The sequence below is a fragment of the Anomalospiza imberbis genome, chromosome 5 (genome assembly GCF_031753505.1).
Source record: "Anomalospiza imberbis isolate Cuckoo-Finch-1a 21T00152 chromosome 5, ASM3175350v1, whole genome shotgun sequence".
NCBI classification, from domain to species: Eukaryota; Metazoa; Chordata; class Aves; order Passeriformes; family Viduidae; genus Anomalospiza; species Anomalospiza imberbis.
The window spans coordinates 9,897,023-9,913,499 of NC_089685.1; the positions used below are offsets into that span (position 1 = coordinate 9,897,023).

The 16,477-nt window shown below is 34.8% G+C and overlaps 1 protein-coding gene across 6 annotated transcripts in view; it reads left to right on the plus strand.

Annotated features, from left to right (window-relative positions):
• Positions 1–16,477, plus strand: part of CACNA2D1 (calcium voltage-gated channel auxiliary subunit alpha2delta 1) — a 362,532-nt gene that overhangs the window by 297,017 nt on the left and 49,038 nt on the right. For all 6 annotated transcript variants that reach the window (XR_010998941.1, XR_010998943.1, XR_010998942.1 and 3 more), the window contains exons 13-15: positions 9,395–9,473; positions 11,538–11,587; positions 13,232–13,321. Coding sequence is in view for 3 of the 6 variants with exons in the window: in XM_068189573.1 (XP_068045674.1) it covers positions 9,395–9,473; positions 11,538–11,587; positions 13,232–13,321 (219 nt within the window). In the remaining 3 variants the exon portion in view is untranslated. The remainder of the gene's footprint in view (positions 1–9,394; positions 9,474–11,537; positions 11,588–13,231; positions 13,322–16,477) is intronic.

A 16,477-nucleotide genomic window follows, 5' to 3' on the forward strand; every position in this document is an offset into this window, starting at 1 on the left:
TCCCAGGTGAGTCTTCAAGAAGCACTATGTGAGCACGGACAAAGTGCCCTCACCTCTTTGGGTGGCACACCCTTTCTAAAGCTCACTGAATAATTTTTGTTTAGAATTTTCATTCTAAAAATGAAAATGTTGAGATCAAAAACATCATTTTACTTGAGGAGACTGTGTAGTACAGAGGACACTGTCTCCTCATCATTATGTAATAGTCCAACATTAAGTTACTGTTCCTGTGAGCATCAGCCAATTATAAAATTAGACATGAAATTTGTGTAATTGATAATTCCAGAGAGGGAGACTTCCTGTAAATGGATTCTGCTGAAAATAAGGGTTTCTGAGGGTCCTTCCTTTTCCCACCTACTCTTTTCCCTCCTCTAGTACAACTGTGTGGCATTTGCAACTGTGAAGATTCAGTCACTTTTCCATGCTTACAAGAAATGCAGTAAATGAAAGCAAAAAATTGAGGAAGAAAATACACAAGACTGTTTGCGTGGGAAAGAAAAAGGCAGAGTACATGATTAAAATTAGTACTTGAAATGGCATATTGAAATATTCCTTTAAATACTTGGATGATATTTGTAATACTTCTTCCCTGGGATTTACAAGGACAATGAAAAAAAAAGAAAAGAGGGCTTAGTGTCACAATATGAACTGTAAATATCTCTCTAATTAATCCAGTCCTTTCCAGCTGCTCAGCTGCCTCCAAATGTTGTTTTGACTATCAAAGAAATGCCTAAAATTCTTTTAATCCAGAGTACAGTGGGAATTACTTTGTCAACTCCCTTGTCTGATTCCTGATATGGACCACCAAATTTACAAGGAATTCTCAGAAAAAAAAACTGTTTTCTTCAGAGAAAGCTAAATGATGAGTGTCAGGGAGAAGCTGCTTAGGGAAAGGAGGAATTTAATTGTTTTTCATTTCAACAGGGAAAATTTCCCCAAAGAAGCAAATAGATCAACTGAGTAAATAGAACAAGGGTAGTCCAAGTAAAACATTAAACAGATGAATTGTTTAAAAAATGCCAATATGTTCTTTATCTGAAATTTGGGAGGCAAGATGAAGAGCTAGAAAATCACCTGATGCACCTGAGTGTTTTTCATGCATTTCTGAGTTGGGGTGGCGTGGGGTGATGAAGACAGCCCTTCTGGTGGAAATCCTGGGAGAAGCAACCAGTGTGTCCACAGACTCTGAGCTAGATCTAAAGCCACAATTATTCAATAATTCATAGGTTTAACTGAGTTAAAGCTGAGAGGTTTTTGGCCTGTGCCAGCTGGCACACTCCCAGATCCAGTGCTGGGACTGCACCTGTGGGAGCAAAGAAACAGGAAGAGGGAAGGAGCAATGCTTGAACTTCTGTACTTGCATGTGGGCTCTGCTGACAGAGCTGCTCTGGAGAGTGGACCAAAGCCCACTTTTTGGTAAGGCTGACATAGGCAATAGCCTCTCAAATATGAAATTCAAGCACATCGGCATGAAGTCCTGCTGGTGGTTTTGGGAGTACAGCCTTTCTCTTTCTTATTGCTGTTCTCAAGTAGTATGTTACACGAAGCTAATAAAACAGAGCCGATTTATACACATGCAGAAAATGTTGAGATCAAAACCCTCATTTTACTTGAGGAGACTGTGCAGTACAGAGGACACTGTCTCCTTGTCATTATGTAATAGTCCAACATTGAGTTGCTGTGAGAATATGAAACTGTGCTTGTACTCCTGTGATACTTAAGGCCCATCAAAGATAATGTCTAAACTAGGTAAAGAATTAAAGAATGACGTTATCAGTGGTCCATTCTATCTAATTAGGATCAGTTTAGCAGGGGCAGTATAGCAGGTGTCAGTAGGGAATTTACAGTTTCATTCTTGCAGCTGTGTGGCAGCAGAGGAAGGGGCACCACATGGTAGCCTTTCTGTGAGTAAGGAATGAGGTGCTATGGTTCCACAAGGTGGCACTAAGAAGTTGTAGAAGAGTTGGACTGAATTAGTATATTGGTTTTAGTTCTGTGAGAACGTTAGTTCTGAATTTTTTCAATATAACTACAGTGGTGTTTTGACTGTTAGTCTGCAGTAGAAAATATCCCCGTTTTCATGTAGATATATTTTCTTTGTGAGGGAATGGAACAAGCTGGAAAAAAAAAAAAAAAACAAACAACCCAACCAAAACGAAAAAAACCCCTTCTGTCATTTTTGAAACACTTTGCAGCTAGCAAAACATATTTAATGGATTCATGGCAGTCACAACTTCCATGAACATTCACCTTTCATTTTATGCATGTGTTACATGTTCAGGTACAATGCTCAGTTTTTAATTCCTTTCCTAGAATAATTGCTTACAACTAAACCATGCCTCAATGTTCTTAATCCTATTTTCTCAATATATTAACACATTAAATGGTTCAGAGACAATATTATCAGTATAGATATATGCTGATATATATATGTATATGCTATATATATATGCTATATATAGATGTAGATATATTTAGATAGATATATATGCAAATATATCCAGAGAAAGTGAGATTCTCCAATAATCTCCTGATATACAATATAAGTGTAATTTTTATTTTAAGATAGGAGGGTTAGCATTAGATTGTAATGTGAGCTGATTTTTAGAGTGTCATTATTTCTTTTTGTTATTAGGCTATAATTACACAGACTATAATTAGACTATGAATTAATAAGCTAGCATTGCAGTTTAAAGTTTGAGGTTTAATTGTAGTGAATGAAAGATATTAATGATAGGGAAGACTGCAAATATGCATGGAAAGTTTGGAAGAAATAATTTGTTGTGGATGAATGTCTAAAATAGTATTTCCAAGGACCTGCTCTATTTTTCTTTAAATGCATGCCTCAGTTAAAAGATTTTTCCTTTGGTTTCAAGGGGACACTTGCATAGTTATATGCCTTGCTGAATCAGAGTATAGAGGGTCACTAATGGAAACACTCGAGTAGTGTCAAATGGATTTTCAAATTCTATGGACTTATACTTTCTTCATGTCTATAAATTTAAAGATGTCCAGCCTGCATTTAAATATCTTTGCATTTAAATATTTGAGAGCTAAATTATTCTTCTCATTGTTTATCATGAGGGTTTTTCTTCCCAGTTACCCCAAGTCTACACATATTTTTGGAGAGTACCCACAGCAAGGGAAAGATCTTAATTTAGTCATAAATGTCAAAAATATACCTTGATATATATCTGCTGGTGTATGGTGCCATTATTTTTATTTCCTCATTTGACATTAAATTTTGAATCCCACTTTTGGAGTTCTAGACCTTTCAAACTTCAGAACTTTGGCACCTGACTGACTAGGTGTCATCCTGCTGCTTAGGTCATCTGTGTTTCTTTTTCCTGACTGCTATTAATGGCAAAATGCATCAGCAGCCTGACAGTTACATACAGAATCCTGACTCTTCAACTTCTGAACTTTCTTGAGCCTGGCATTCAAAGCCAGGGAAGTTATGAATGTGCTCAAACTGAGAATCATGAACTCATCCCTCTTTTGTGCGAGTACTGAACTCATATGTATAAGTTTAGTGGCACCACTGTCCCAGTAATTTTGAAAAGCTGGACCTTAGGGCTCTGGTCACGAGAAAACCAGCCTTACCTGCAGGAGTGAACCAGACAGCTCTGTCCGTGCTAATAAACAATGCAGGGCCAAGGTGCAGGCTGCAGAAATGTCCACTTATCCATAATTGCAGTTGTTAACAGACCCAACAGAATGGTTCCTGGCCTGTGGCAGTCAATTCTTCTGGCAATATCGGTGTTCAGTTCAGTGATAGCATGAGCTAGGGCTTATTCCCAAAAAATTCTCTAGTGAGATGACCTGAGATGGGGGGCAGGCAGGGAGGGAGCACGGCACCATGGTGTAGCCCTTGAGATGTGAGCCATACTGTGCCACTTCCCTCATGGCCTGAGAAGGAAAATGGGTTATGTCTCATTTTATGTAATGCATAAAAGATGGCTTAAGAGATCCCAAAACTGTGCTCTAGCACAGTTGTGAGTCTTGCCCCTGCTGTTAAACTCAGAAACTTCTATTTATCTTGTACGATAAAAAATGGAAAAAAATAAAGAAAAATTACTTTACATTTACAGCTCTGACCTAAATGGCAACAGTTCAGGACTGTGTCCCTGGGCATCCTGAACTGAGAAGTTCAGTATGACAGATTATTAGCCAGAATTTAGGGGACTCTCTCTATTTGGTGTATCCTATTGGCTAATCCTAGGTCATTTCTTAATTAGTAGATTGTGTTTTCAGATTGTCCTCTGAAGTTCTGTTCTTAGTTCAAATCAGTCATAAATGACTTCTGTTCTCAGTTAACTCACATCAGAATCCAAAATCATCTTTATATTTTTGTCCACAGATGAAAAAATGTAAGGAAAAAATGCATTCACAGTTTTAGCTGGGGCAGCTTGAAAACCACATAACATCTCCTTGGCCTACGGCACAAAACACAAAAATGACTAAGTGATTTACAAGCTATACTTACAAGGGATTTAGAAGACAGAATGCATAATGGAAAATAGAAGAGCAGTTTTATGATTTTATTCTGAACGATGGGCTTCTTATGTTGTCCTTTTATTTCAGAAGTGTACCTATTACATATAAACTGCTAATGATTTTTTCTCATATCTGATAATCTGTAAACCCATTACTGGGAAAGATAATTTCCTGGGTCATGCTGGAATTACTGAATTATTTATTGCCCTTTCTTACAGCTTTTCTTGTTGTATTGTAAAAAGGATTATCTGTGAATCTTTACCTGCAGCTATAAAGGCCAGAGTAAAATGTTCTGAAATCTTACTGTCATCATGAAAACCAAAGTTGAATGATTTGATGAGCTCAGTTTTTGGTCATAGTCAGTTTGTTTATTTAGTGGTACAGAAAGATGCACTATTTATATGCTAGACATAAAATGACAGGATTCATCTTGCCTGCATCCAGTTGAGTGGATTAATTGTATAGCTCTCTTGGTATCTGGTAAAATAGACATATATATCTCCAAAAGTCAGTTAATCTTTTCTTAACCAGAGAAATGAAGAGATGCACCAAAATTGTTATTGAGATCTCTCTCATTCCAGTAGCACAGAATTCAAGACAAATAATTTATCTGCCAAAAATGTGCATTTCTTCCATTTCTTCTGAGGGGCATGCAGAATGATTGCATTGCTTTCAGGCCTAACAGGGGAGTTAGAATGACATGATCCTTAATTTCTCTTCCAACCAAAACATTCAGTGAGTCAAGGATTCTACACTGTCTACACATATAGACAGTAGCCTAAACAACAAGTGCTTTGTGATTAATTACCCCTTTGTATTAACTTCAGTCAAGTCTTTTTTTTTTGTAATACTTATGACATGATATACCCAAAGGAAACATCTAATTTAATCTTTCTTAATTTCATTCCAATAGCAAAATGAAGAAATAAAATACATAAAAAGCAAATGGGATCTGTAGGGAAAGCAGCCTTTTCATAGGTACCTCTTCATTTCTGTCTTCACCACAACTCTCTTGAGTGCCATTGTCCCAAAAATTCTGTAACAGTCAAAATCTTTTTTACTCACCTTGGGGCTTATGATCTTATTTCACCAGAAAGAAATACAAATAAATAGCAAATTAATTTTATAATCATACAATTATATTTTCTTCAATAAAGTACTTCTTCCTCTATTTTTTGTAAATTTTTTCTATATATCACTTGCTCTGTTTAGGATTTGGATTTTTGCATGTATTCCTTTGATATTGTTCATAGGTTCCTAGGATAAGCCAGGTTGCAAGTGACTTGCAGAGTTCTCTAGCTCAATATCAGGTCTAAGATCAGACCAGGTTGCTCAGGGCCATATCCAGTCTGGTGTTTAAAACCTCCAAGGAGGCAGATTTACAACCTCACTGGGCAGCCTGTGCCATTCAATTTTGTTGCTAATTAGTATATTCCTCTACTATATACTGTAAATTATTATAGCAAAGAATTTTTTTTTCTCCCTAAGGTTAATCTCACTGAGGAAAATGCAGAGAATTCATTTTTAATTCCCTTGCTAAAAGTTGGGACTTTTATATTTCAAAACAATTTCAAGACAGTGCCTGGATAGGCTGTCAGGGCAGGCTGGTGCCCATCTGTAGTTCTCAATTCTAAGGGTTGAAGTTTTCTAGAAGAGCTTTAATTTGAATAGTTCCATTGCAAATCAGAAAGCATGACAGCTCCTATTTGTTTATCTTATTTTTCCATTAGTTTTTACTGCTTTGGAAGTTATGTTCCTTTATGAAGAGAATAAATAGATCTGCCTTGGGGCAAGGTTGCCCTTTCCCTAGGAAATGGGTTGGGAAGCACATATGTCCATCCCCTAGTGAGGGTGGTGGAGAGGAACTGTCATGGCAAAGCCACCCAGGAGCTGCAGTTTACACAGAATCCAAGAGGCTGCAGAGAGGCAGAGAGAAGCAATAACCAGGCCTCAGTGGTGATGGAAAGCAATTTCTGGAGATCAAAGACTTCTTGGCAGTTTGCTTCAACTCAGAAACCCACTTAGCTGGTTGAAACCAAGCTTAAAGGACAGGCAAAGGGAGAGGTGCTCATACCCATTGTGTCTGATCTAGTTACTTAAAGTATTCTTAGTCGTAAATTCCCTATTAAAAGTAATTAAATGTTTAGTGGGCTTTTTTCTTTTTTTTTTTTTTTAATTCAATACCTATTTTCTTTTTTGGAGAGATGTCTATAAGGAAAACATATAGACAAATACATCTCATTACTTACTTTGACTGACTCTGGGTCCTGTCACAAAAAATTTAGCACAGATTTTTTTTTTTTTTTTCTTCTAAAATTGGCTTGTTTAATTTGACTTGCTGACTCATTTTTCCAGCTGGTCTGTCATCCTACTCAATTCCAGATGAGGCAATAGGAAAAAGAATACTCTTTTGAATATCCCACCCTCTTGCCAAACCAAGTAACAATTAAAATCTCCAATTTTCATTGCAGTTCTTTATCTCTGTTAATTATCCAAGGAACAGTAAATCAGATATATTGTCTCCTGCTTGTTGTCAATAATTTAAATTCTAAATTCTTTATAGATTTGTTGCAGATTTAACACACTGCTGTTTTTCCCTAAATTACACAGCATTTCGCAACTTGAATCCAATTCAGTGTTTCATTTTTACGTTTGAGATCAAATGCTAGACCGTCCAGTCTAATTGACTCATATGTTTTCTACACACACAAGAGAGCCCACATGACTTGGTAGCTCTTAATCCAAAAGGAACATCAGGTCTCTCAAGTATCTAATTAGTAACCATCAGTGGGGTTTTTCCATAGTTTTTGAGAAGAATCTATTCTGAATCAAGTGTTTAGTGGACAATGAACTGGGAGCAGTGTGAATTCAAAAAGAACAGGAATATAGTAGGAAGGGACCTTGTGAGCTGAGAGGTGCCAATATAAAATAAAATGGTGATAATCAGATAAGAAAAAAAATAGATGTTAATTAAGTAGAAGAAGAAAGATCTATTAGAAGAAGTATAGCTGTAATTTTTTAAAAGATGTCAAGAATAAAAGAGGGATGGCAAATGTGGTACAGTATTAATAAATGAGATGTTAACATGCCAGGTGAAGTCATTTTTGCATTGTCAATACTGATGTTTTCAGGGTGATAGAAAGTATTTTTCATCTATCTTTATCTAGATGAATTATGAGGAAAAAAATTACCATCATGCAGGCATAGTCATTCCTATACTGTCTGTGTAACCAGAAATGTAATTGGCCTGACTTATTAGTGGGGAATGACCCTATATGGAGTAGTCTTAAACTACAAAACAAGCACTTCAATCAGTGTTCAGTGCAGCAGAATAGTTGCTTTAATTCTCCTTTTAACTGCAGAAACAAAGGGGTTGTATGGATAAAGAAATCAAAACATATTGCTAATTAAAAATGGCATCCAGCACAAAGCTTTGTTTGCCCTTCTTGCATATAGGGGTCAGCACTAATAAAGTTTCACCATTTACTACCTGCTGATGGATGATGTGAAGCCATTCCTACAGCTCTAGGTTAATACTTGAGCTCTGATTATGTCACACAATTTTATTTTTTTTTTTTGCCTATTTGGGAAGTGAAGATTTGGGTACTAATTGCACATGCTAAATAATGTGGTGAAAAATTTTTTAAATAGTCATTAACAAACTTAGCATTTATCAGTAATTTACAAGGGGTCTCTGCAATTTTGGAGTGTATTATTTAACGAAAACGTTACCTTATTACTTACTCACAGTCTGTATGCAAATTCATTGTAGTATATTTTAATTTGAAGCATCAAATCCATAGAAAGGGATTGTCATTCTGATTTCATATTGTGATCTATGATTTATACATTTAAGTGCTAAAGTTAAAGATCCATAAGAAAGAGATGCCTAAAAAGGAAAAGGTGTTTGGCCCTTGAACAGAGGGACATGAATATAGTGAGCAGCTCATTAAAACTGTTGGGAAAACAATTTTCCCAGTTTTTAACAGATACACTCAAATTTAGAGCAAAATATTCATCTAGAAGCTGAAAAATAGTATTTGTAATGTTTCTGTCTGTCTGGTAGGATTTTTAATATTTTTAAAGCAATATTAAGTTTTGGGTTTAAATTTTTCTCATTCAAACCAGAAAATTTGCATGGAAAACCATTTCAGCTGAAAATTCTGTTTTCAGTTCAAAACTTGGAGAGATTTTGGTGAATTCTTCGGAAGCCATAACTCCTTGCAGTTGCTGAGATAGATTAGAGTAGCATTGTATAAAAATAATAGAATTATGATGAAAAACTCCACAACTTAAATGAATATCAAGAGCTTAAGGTGAAAAGTCAGAAGCTTAACCATTGTATGAAAGTTGAAGTCTGTTGAACTAATTTAGTGGTTTTACAGAAAGAAGACTGAATCTGAGCAAAATTAGAAATTGTTCTGTGTAGTATCTGAAAATTTCATATTTTAAATCCTAAAAATCTTGTTTTGCATTGCTTTGAATTCTACTGCCACACATATATTCTTTTTCAGTCATTGGTAAGCATCTAATATTGATATGTTTTTTCAACTAATTTAACAAAACCTGAAGAATAATAATTACCACCCTAGAATAAGGAACCTAAAAATTAAACTACTTCATGTATAATCACCAATGTAAGACATTTAAAGTATGAAGGCTGTGTAAAAGAGCATTCTTCTTGATTCTACTTCATGGAAGATATAATAAGAATACACAAAATGCCATAATCTATTATTTTTTACATCTCTCATATATATTATGGTTACAAAACCTGAAGAATTCATAGTTTCATTTTTCTATTCAAATTTATGAAAAATCTAGGTATCATTGACTTGAGGGTCACAATTAATAAATGATATATAGTTGTTATATGCATGGTTTTTAACTTGCACAGGTACGTGTGTTCACATTTTCTGTGGGCCAACATAATTATGACAAAGGACCCATACAGTGGATGGCCTGTGAAAATAAAGGTACTGTGTCTTTTAAATTGATCTTCACTAGAGTTTTGGATTGGTGATGTCTTTGTCTTTCTCTAAAAATGGCAGATTTTTCAGCTTTATTGTATCTGGTATTAAAAGTTCCAAAAGTTAATTTATTCCATAATATATAAGTCAAAAAATCACATGTAAATGAGAAATTGGTATATTTATTTCTTTATTACTTTATTTAAAACTTCATATTGTATGAAAACTACCACAGTAGTTTTTATAATAATAAGCCATTATGATTCAGTTTTGAGAATATTTGTTGTAATAGCCGTCTATGTAAAGTTGGAACTGATGACAGATAAGAAATTAGGCAAAGCTGGTTTAAATTAAGTGGTCTGGACAAAGGGATTTTTGTTTGGTTAGTTGGCTGATTACATTTCTTTCTGTTTTTCTCCAAAACTTACAAGGGATAAGATACTTAGAATTTTTTCCCTTTTTAAATAAAAATATCAATATTATTCTTGCTATAATTTCTTAGATTCTGAAAGCTTCTTATATTTTCTATTTTTATTCTGTTTTCTTTATGTAAGACAAAAAGAATAAGTAAAAAAGGTGAAAGCAAGGAAATAAAATGTTTTCTAGATGAAATTTTTACATGAAAAATGTACTCAGAAACATTTTAAGAGAGAAAAATGAGTCTCAAATATCTTAGAATATAACTGTACAACAAGGCATAAGATATAGAGATATAGCAGAAAATAGAAAATAAATAATTGAAAAAAATAGAGATAAGTAGAAAATATATAATTTATCAAACATTTGCTTATGTTTTAAATAGACCAGTTTCCAGGCCTGACTGAAAATTTTAAACCATTTTACAAATTGGTGAGAAGCGAGAGGTGAGAGGTGACCTGGATTACAACGGCTCTCGAAAATTAGGAAGGAGATAAAGATATGCTCAGGCAGAAGAGTAAGAAGAGTAACATAAATCAAAGATAAGAGAAAGGGATAGATACAGAAAAAAAATGTAAAACAAACTAGAAGAATCCATAGCCTGGGTGAATAGCATACATATGTGTCATAACCTCAGGAAAGCCTCAGCATGCTGGCAAGTCATGCAGAAGATACTACAACTCCATGAAGAGCAGATTGTATTGTCAGATAATAACAGAAAATTGACATTTGTGTTTTGAACAGCGTTTTTTTTTTTACTAACATCTTTGTATCTCAAAATACTGTGTGTGTGTGACCTCCATTGTTTTAAAACAAATGAGGACCAGCTGGTTTAAAGCATAGCCACCTATGTCATGTTATTATTGAAGTAAAATAATCATAATTTTCTGTCCAAAATTCCTGTGATTATTTGTTTGCACATCTAAAGAAGCAGTTTTATTTAATTTTTCCTAAATTAAAAGATTTTTCATACAGCAAAGGAAATTACTTATATCAATACTTTTACCTCTCTAATTCTCTGCCTCTTCCAATCTGACTTAAAATTTTCTTGGACTGAAGATGGATCTTACTGCCTGGCTTCAGTCTTATTACATGGGCAATATTTTAAATATTTTTAATTCAAACAAATGAGCAATAAAATCAGTGCTAAATAAAGACATTTCTGATGGAAGTTCTCTGTGTAGGAGAAATACCCATTAGCTTTTTTTCATTCCACAGAGTGCCTTATATTTTTATACTATGAATTCACTCTTGTGGCAGACCATAGCTATTTTTACATTCCAATATGCATTCAGCATATAATTATCTTGCTGTCACAGCATATTAAAATACACATTAAATATACTTGCACATCATAGTAACTGGGATTTCATGAGTACAAACTCAGTATATGATACAGCCTTAAAACAAAAACAGCCGAAGGAAACAAATTATAACTGTCATTACTTAAGAGTAACTACCCTGGTCTGAATGACATGGTGACCCATCATATGGCCATGCATTGTGGTGACATCTACTGAAAAGTATTTCATTCATAAACAATAATTCTAATAAAATTTAGACTAGAAACTGTAAGCTAAATGAAACTCCTCAAGAGTAAGAGGCCAGAAATCTATTATAGTAAAATGACATTATTTCTGTTTCAAATTTTAGGTTATTATTATGAAATCCCATCAATTGGAGCCATAAGAATAAACACCCAGGTAAGTGAGTTGGCCAAATCCAGATGCAGTTTTAACACACAGAAAGTGGAGTAATATATGTTCTTGGATATGTTTGTTCTTCACCTCTGCAAAAATCAATTAAGTTTTAAGATACCGTACATTAAGAAAAGAAAAAATTTAAGGCTTTCTTCTACATTTAAGGGATTATTCTCTTAAAATGTTCTAATTTTTCTTTTAAGCTGTTGCAGTGAAACAGTTTAAAATGTCACCCTATCACGTTCAACCAACACTGGTCACGTTCAGCTCCTCCAGACCAGGCTGACCACGGGCACACCGTGGAGTGTCTGAAGTGCTCTGTATCCTGCAGGCCTCTGAACAAAGACTGTGCTTTTGGCTCAGCTTTCCTCCAGGCCTTACGTGGTCCCTCAGACTTTGATGCTGAGACATGACAGCAATTTTGTGATGAAGTTCTATAAAACCAATAATTTTTTATAATGTGTCTAGGCATTCAAAGTTCACCTTCTGCCATACTTTCTGCATGATGCAAAGGGTTTGTACTAAGTGGAGGAGGCTGTGGATGTATGTGAGGGGATAGCCCTGCTGGAGCATCTGAACTCCTGTGGGTGCTACACTGTAATCCTGCTTTATACGAGAGGTATCTGGATGGATCCAACCCTTTTGGAAGAGACTGCACTTCATTCCTTCAAAAAGGATGCAGGAACATGTTAACAGACTTGCATGTAGATAAATAAATCTCAGACTTGCATCTGAGATAATGTGATGAGATCCAAACTGAAGATGGACAGTGTAGAAGAACAATTACACTTTTCAGTTGTCTGAAAGTCCAGGTAGTCACATGTTCAGAACAGCAGAGAAATATCATAGCAGTTCTTTGTCCTTCCAAGGTCAGGCATGACATTTTTTGGCAGAAAATAAGAATCCTTTTTTTGGCTTGAATAAGAACCCTTTGATTCTGTTAAACTCTTCCAGACAGTGTCTGGCAAGACATATCTCTAATAAGATCAGACAAGTAGAAAAAGTTGATGACTGAAAAAGGTTTGATGGCATCCACTCCCAAATAAGTCCAGAAATCTGACGTCTCATAAGATCACCAGCTTTAGCCATACTCACAAAATGAAGGAAGGCAGGAAAAAGAGGTTTTATAATTCTGTTTTTTGTTATTCCAATAGAAGTTATGCAAATTGTTGCTGTCGAAGCTTAATATACCCAGATGTTACACCACTCACCCTCCATTGTCCACTCTTTCTTCTGGGTTGACAGTTCTGTAATCTGCTTGTAATTTCTTTATGTCTTTAGCAATTATATTTGGGATAAAAAAATATTTTTAATATTTTTGGAAAAAATATTTTTGGAATAAAAATAGTTATAATTCTCGTATTTTGGAAAAAAGAGTGGTGGATATGAGTGTGTAAGGTCTGTGTGACTAGGAGTGAAATACAGGAATTACCTTTTCTTTGAATACTGCAAACTGAAGACTCAGTTATTTTGTGGTACAATTTTTAAGAAGTAAATAAATGCTCCTCCTGTAGCAATGATGATTTTGATTTCCTTTTTTCTGCTGATATTTAAATTTTTATAATTTAATTATTGTTTATTTTAGTATTGTTTGTGCTCTTTGATCTAATAATTGCCTTTTGATGAGTTCATTACACTTCTTAACAGGAATATCTGGATGTTTTGGGAAGACCAATGGTTTTAGCTGGAGAGCAAGCCAAACAAGTCCAATGGACAAATGTCTATCTGGATGCTCTGGTATGATCTGTATTTATCTCTACTAAAGTAAGAATTTTAGAAAATCAGTTACTATGGTTCTGCTTTCCCAAGAATCCAGTTTCTTACAGTTCCAAACATGATATTCTTGTGTTTCTAACATCTATACAACAGCCTCTAGGAAGAGATCTATTTATAATGTGCTGGTCTTACTTGCAACTAGTATCCTTCTAAGTGTCCTGAAATTTAACAGAGAAAACCAGTTCATTCTCTGCAGTGCAGGCCACTGCTCTTCTCAGTTTAAGGAAAAAAAAAAAAAAAAAAGAAAGAAGCAAATAGCTTTCCATTGTTGTACCTACTGCAGTAAAGGTCATTTGTTACGTTTCTGGTGAAGAATTCTTAGAATTCTTAGTTTTTCGTCTTTTTTTTTCCTTTCAAAGAACATTCCAGGAAGAATGAAATCTATCAATATTACTAAGTATTTGCACAAATTTTGAATGGGGGTTGTTGTAATTGCTTGCTTGCTCAAGGTAATGATTTCTTTAGCCTTTAACTGGATGGTGTAAATAATGGGGATATAAACAAAAAGATATATGAAAAACTTTCTTACTGCTGAATTTATCACTTTGGCCTTGTGAAACAAACATACTCAGGAAACTACAGGAGGAAAAGTATTGTTAGCAGAAATCTAATCTCTTGCTCTGAATAACCCACTTCTGAGCAACTGGGCAAAAATTACTGCAAAATTGTCATTTGGCCTCACGTATTCATCCAAGCTCACGTCAAAGTCATGTCAAAATGCACATCTTCCCGTCAGTCAGCATTTCTGTACATTTTTTATCAACATATAATTTTTGCTATCAATATAACTGAGAATGACACAAAGGAACTAGTTTTTCGTTGAAATTTCAATGCCCAGAAGTTTATTAACTATGTTTTGTTTGTTATTGTTGAAGTACTTACTGGAAACATAAAGGATGTGATGGCAAAAGTTCTTATGTACATACTATCTTCTGTACAATACATCTGCTGTACATATCCTGTTCTAAAGTCAGAGATAAATTTGTAAGTAGGAATAGAGATCTGTTTAGTCAAGTAAAATAAGTGACACCTGCAAGCATCTCTTGAGTTACTTTATATACTCAGTGGGTTCATTCAGTCATTCCTTCAAGGTTTTCTGGCTTCATGTGTTACATATGTGTGTTTGTGAGTATATAATTATATATACATATATTTGTGTATGTATATACACCCCCCGACATATATATATATACATAATTATGTGTAAATAAAGTAGAACAAAAGAAGGTAAAGTACTGAGGTAAAGGCTCAAATTTGTGGACTTTCTCATCACAGTTGAGACCATAAAGGCACAGGTGTATCTAACCCCCTATGAAGCCTTTTCCTGATTCTTGGTTGTATAAAGGATTGTGTCTAAGTTGTCACAGTTGTTTGTTATCTGAAATTCCCTAAAAGAATTCCCTCATGTAGGGCTTACAGTTCTCCTGCTTGTGGCTTACAAGACTTTTTCCTATAATTTGTTTCTTAATGTTCCGTGGCTGTTTTGTGGCAAAGACCTAAGTAATGCAAAGTAATGAGACCACATTAGTGCATAAATTCAGGTTATAAAATTCTGAAGAGGAACTTTCATTTCAGAATTTTCAGTCTGGCTTTAAAGACAGCCTTTAATAATTTGATGTATTTGTAGCAATTCACACCTCTTTTCTAGCCCTGTTCCTTCAGATTCTATTTCTGTGTTTCTCTGTCTTCATTTTCAAGATAATCCCAGAATTTTCAGATACTTTTAGGTTTACCAGTTAGGCAAAATTTATTTATAACTGTTAGCCTTTTTAACTTTACTTTTTTTTTTTTTTTGAGTGTGTGTAGTTGGGAGATTGTGTTATCCCCCATACATCCCCCTCCTGTTTCATTATGTATCTTTTCAATATTTCTTCAAAATAATGTCTTCTCTACTGATTCATCCCTATTTCTCTTGCTTTCCTACAAAATCCACTTCACTTTGCTTGTAACTTCACTAACTCTGACGTCATAACCTTTCATTTGATACACAAATGTAAGTTCATGAAGGATATTTTAAAACTGAAAAAGGTGCTACTAGACTGGGAAAATAGAGACCAGATTACACCAGAGTGGATTCATATAGTGTTCTAGCCTTTTTTTCTTTTAATGAAACAAAGGGAGAAAAAGGATGTCTCCTCAATAAACTAGATAGAAGGGGAAAAGTTTGAAATTAAACCCAAACAATCACATAAAAAAAGGTAGAAATCTCCCTATGGACAGTTTGGAATAGAAAACAAAACTTTCCTGGCTATCCGAACATATGGTGTTCTGGATCCTATTTTCAGTATGATTTGTGAAGGTTACTAAAGGAAAACCAGATTTTGTATATCCTCCCAAATAAATGCAAATTCCTTGCCTCAGCTGCCTCAGTACCAGAGGAGACTTTGATTTTGCCAAGCCCATGATGGACATTATTGCACACCACTCAAAAGTAGTGATGAAAGAAAAAGTAGAGGAATTTCCTGTTGTATTTTTGGCTGTTTTTTCCTGTATGTGTTACCCACCTGTTGTGGTCTAACCCCAGCCATCAACAAAACCCAAAGCAGCCCCTCACTCACACCCCCACTAGTGGGACTGGGGAGACAATTGAAGGGAAAATTTGTGGGTTGAGACAAAGAGTTTAATAGGAAAACAAAAGCTGTGCACACAAAGCAAAACAAGTCAGCCATCTCTAGGAGACCAGGGCTCCATCGCACTAAGGGTGACTTTAGTCCTTTCCTTTCCTTTCCTTTCCTTTCCTTTTCCTTTTCCTTTTCCTTTTCCTTTTCCTTTTCCTTTTCCTTTTCCTTTTCCTTTTCCTTTTCCTTTTCCTTTTCACCCCTGCCCCTTTCAATCTTTTCTTCCCTTTCTCTTATCTTTGTCTTTCATTTGCCTCTATTATTCATGGTTTAATGCATAGTGGGTACTGTAGCTGCAAATATATTTTCATAGCATTTAGGTTTTTTGAAACTTATATATCCTGAGTTGTTGACTGTCATCTATTTTTAAAAAATATAATATATTGTTCCCACTAATATGTGGACAGAAAAAAACCATAATTTTAACTTTCTATTCATCAAGTCAGTAAAGTATTATTCTTTTTTTTTTTTTACAAAATTGAAAGTAATTGTTTTTTAC